This window comes from Colletotrichum orchidophilum, assembly GCF_001831195.1.
Source record: "Colletotrichum orchidophilum strain IMI 309357 chromosome Unknown Scaffold_13.1, whole genome shotgun sequence".
Classification (NCBI taxonomy): Eukaryota; Fungi; Ascomycota; class Sordariomycetes; order Glomerellales; family Glomerellaceae; genus Colletotrichum; species Colletotrichum orchidophilum.
The window spans coordinates 17,229-18,483 of record NW_019172969.1 but is presented as its reverse complement, the minus strand read 5'-3'; the positions used below and the strand labels follow the sequence as shown (position 1 = coordinate 18,483).

The following is a 1,255-nucleotide window of genomic DNA, read 5'->3' as shown; positions in this document are numbered from 1 at the left end:
GAGGACTTGTCGAACGAAATTTAGAATGCCAGAGAGGCCTCGGAACAGGAGCGATAAGATGCGAAGCCGTCGAGGAGGTAGAGTGGCATTGTATTTCTTTTTCTATTTTTGATTACAAGATCAACAGAACTCAAGGAGACACGAGTATATCCATCATTGTGATAGGGGTTTAAGAGAGCCAACACTTCATGAAATCAGACAGTGATGCATTCTTCAATTCTGTATAACTCGTCTTCTGGGATCCAACAAGACTTGTGAGAATCCTCTTGCTCTACGGTGTCATCAAAGGTACGCGATTCGACAAGAGTCTTTGATGCTATTATTCCGATGCAATCGAAATTGGAAAAGTTTTAGAAGATTGTGGATATGTAAGTATCGTTGCCCATCGGGAGTTCTGGTACACGGCTCTGTTGCTGACTTAAGTCATGCCTCGGAGCTTTAGCCTTTATAGCGAACAAGCACTCAAACTGGGACTGTATGAGCTCAGATGCTGGATAGATGAAGAGGGGGCCCCCTATTGAGAGCTCAACACGATCCATAGATGCTGCGACGATGAGAAAATGATAATTTTGTGGAATTTTAATTTAGAAACTTACTTGGTTATGATTCTGAATATCGAGATCTAGAATCGGGAACAGTTCTTAAAACGGACAAGACCATTGATCGTTGAACTCCAGGTACGAAACGTCGTCACATTCCAAATAGCCCGATGCAAGTTGCTTTCCCGGCCTGTCCCTAGTCCGGGCTGTCGTGGTGTATTTGCCACAGGGCATAGGTTTGCCATGATATTTGCACGTTCCGACCCAATGTGTGTACGGTGTGTTCCCGGCTACTCCTAGCTCAGTGATTATGTGGGGATCAGCCAAAGCCCAAGCAATATCACCAGTCGTCATTTCAGGGGCGCCAAAAGCGCAGCAGTAGGAAGTGAAATCTGCAGTGGCGGTTGAGATCAAGGCCGTAGCAATAACGGTAAAGGAATGCATCTTAAAAAATCGTAGTAGGGGGAGGTAGGGCAGCTACTGTAGTAAGAGAAAGAGCGGTTAACAATAGGACGCACATACGTGGCGTTTTAAAGGGGTCTCCCGTTGTTCTCCTTATAGGCAGTCAAGTTGTGAATTCAGCCGGTCATTTCCATCTTGGTGAAAGCATAGGGCTTGCATGTTTGAGTCAGGTATATCTATTTAACTTTAGCCAACATGCTGGAGAAGGTTATTGTCGGATTAGAAGCCCAATTCGACCTCGAGTCAGCGCTAGT

The 1,255-nt window shown here is 45.3% G+C and overlaps 1 protein-coding gene across 1 annotated transcript; it reads right to left on the bottom strand.

Annotated features, from left to right (window-relative positions):
- Positions 1 to 641: 641 nt before the first annotated feature.
- Positions 642 to 983, bottom strand: CORC01_02278 (uncharacterized protein; the record flags this gene model as incomplete). The annotated part of the gene is made up of 1 exon (XM_022613929.1): positions 642 to 983. One exon carries the CDS (start codon positions 981 to 983, stop codon positions 642 to 644), a length of 342 nt encoding a protein of 113 aa, XP_022479427.1.
- Positions 984 to 1,255: the final 272 nt, after the last annotated feature.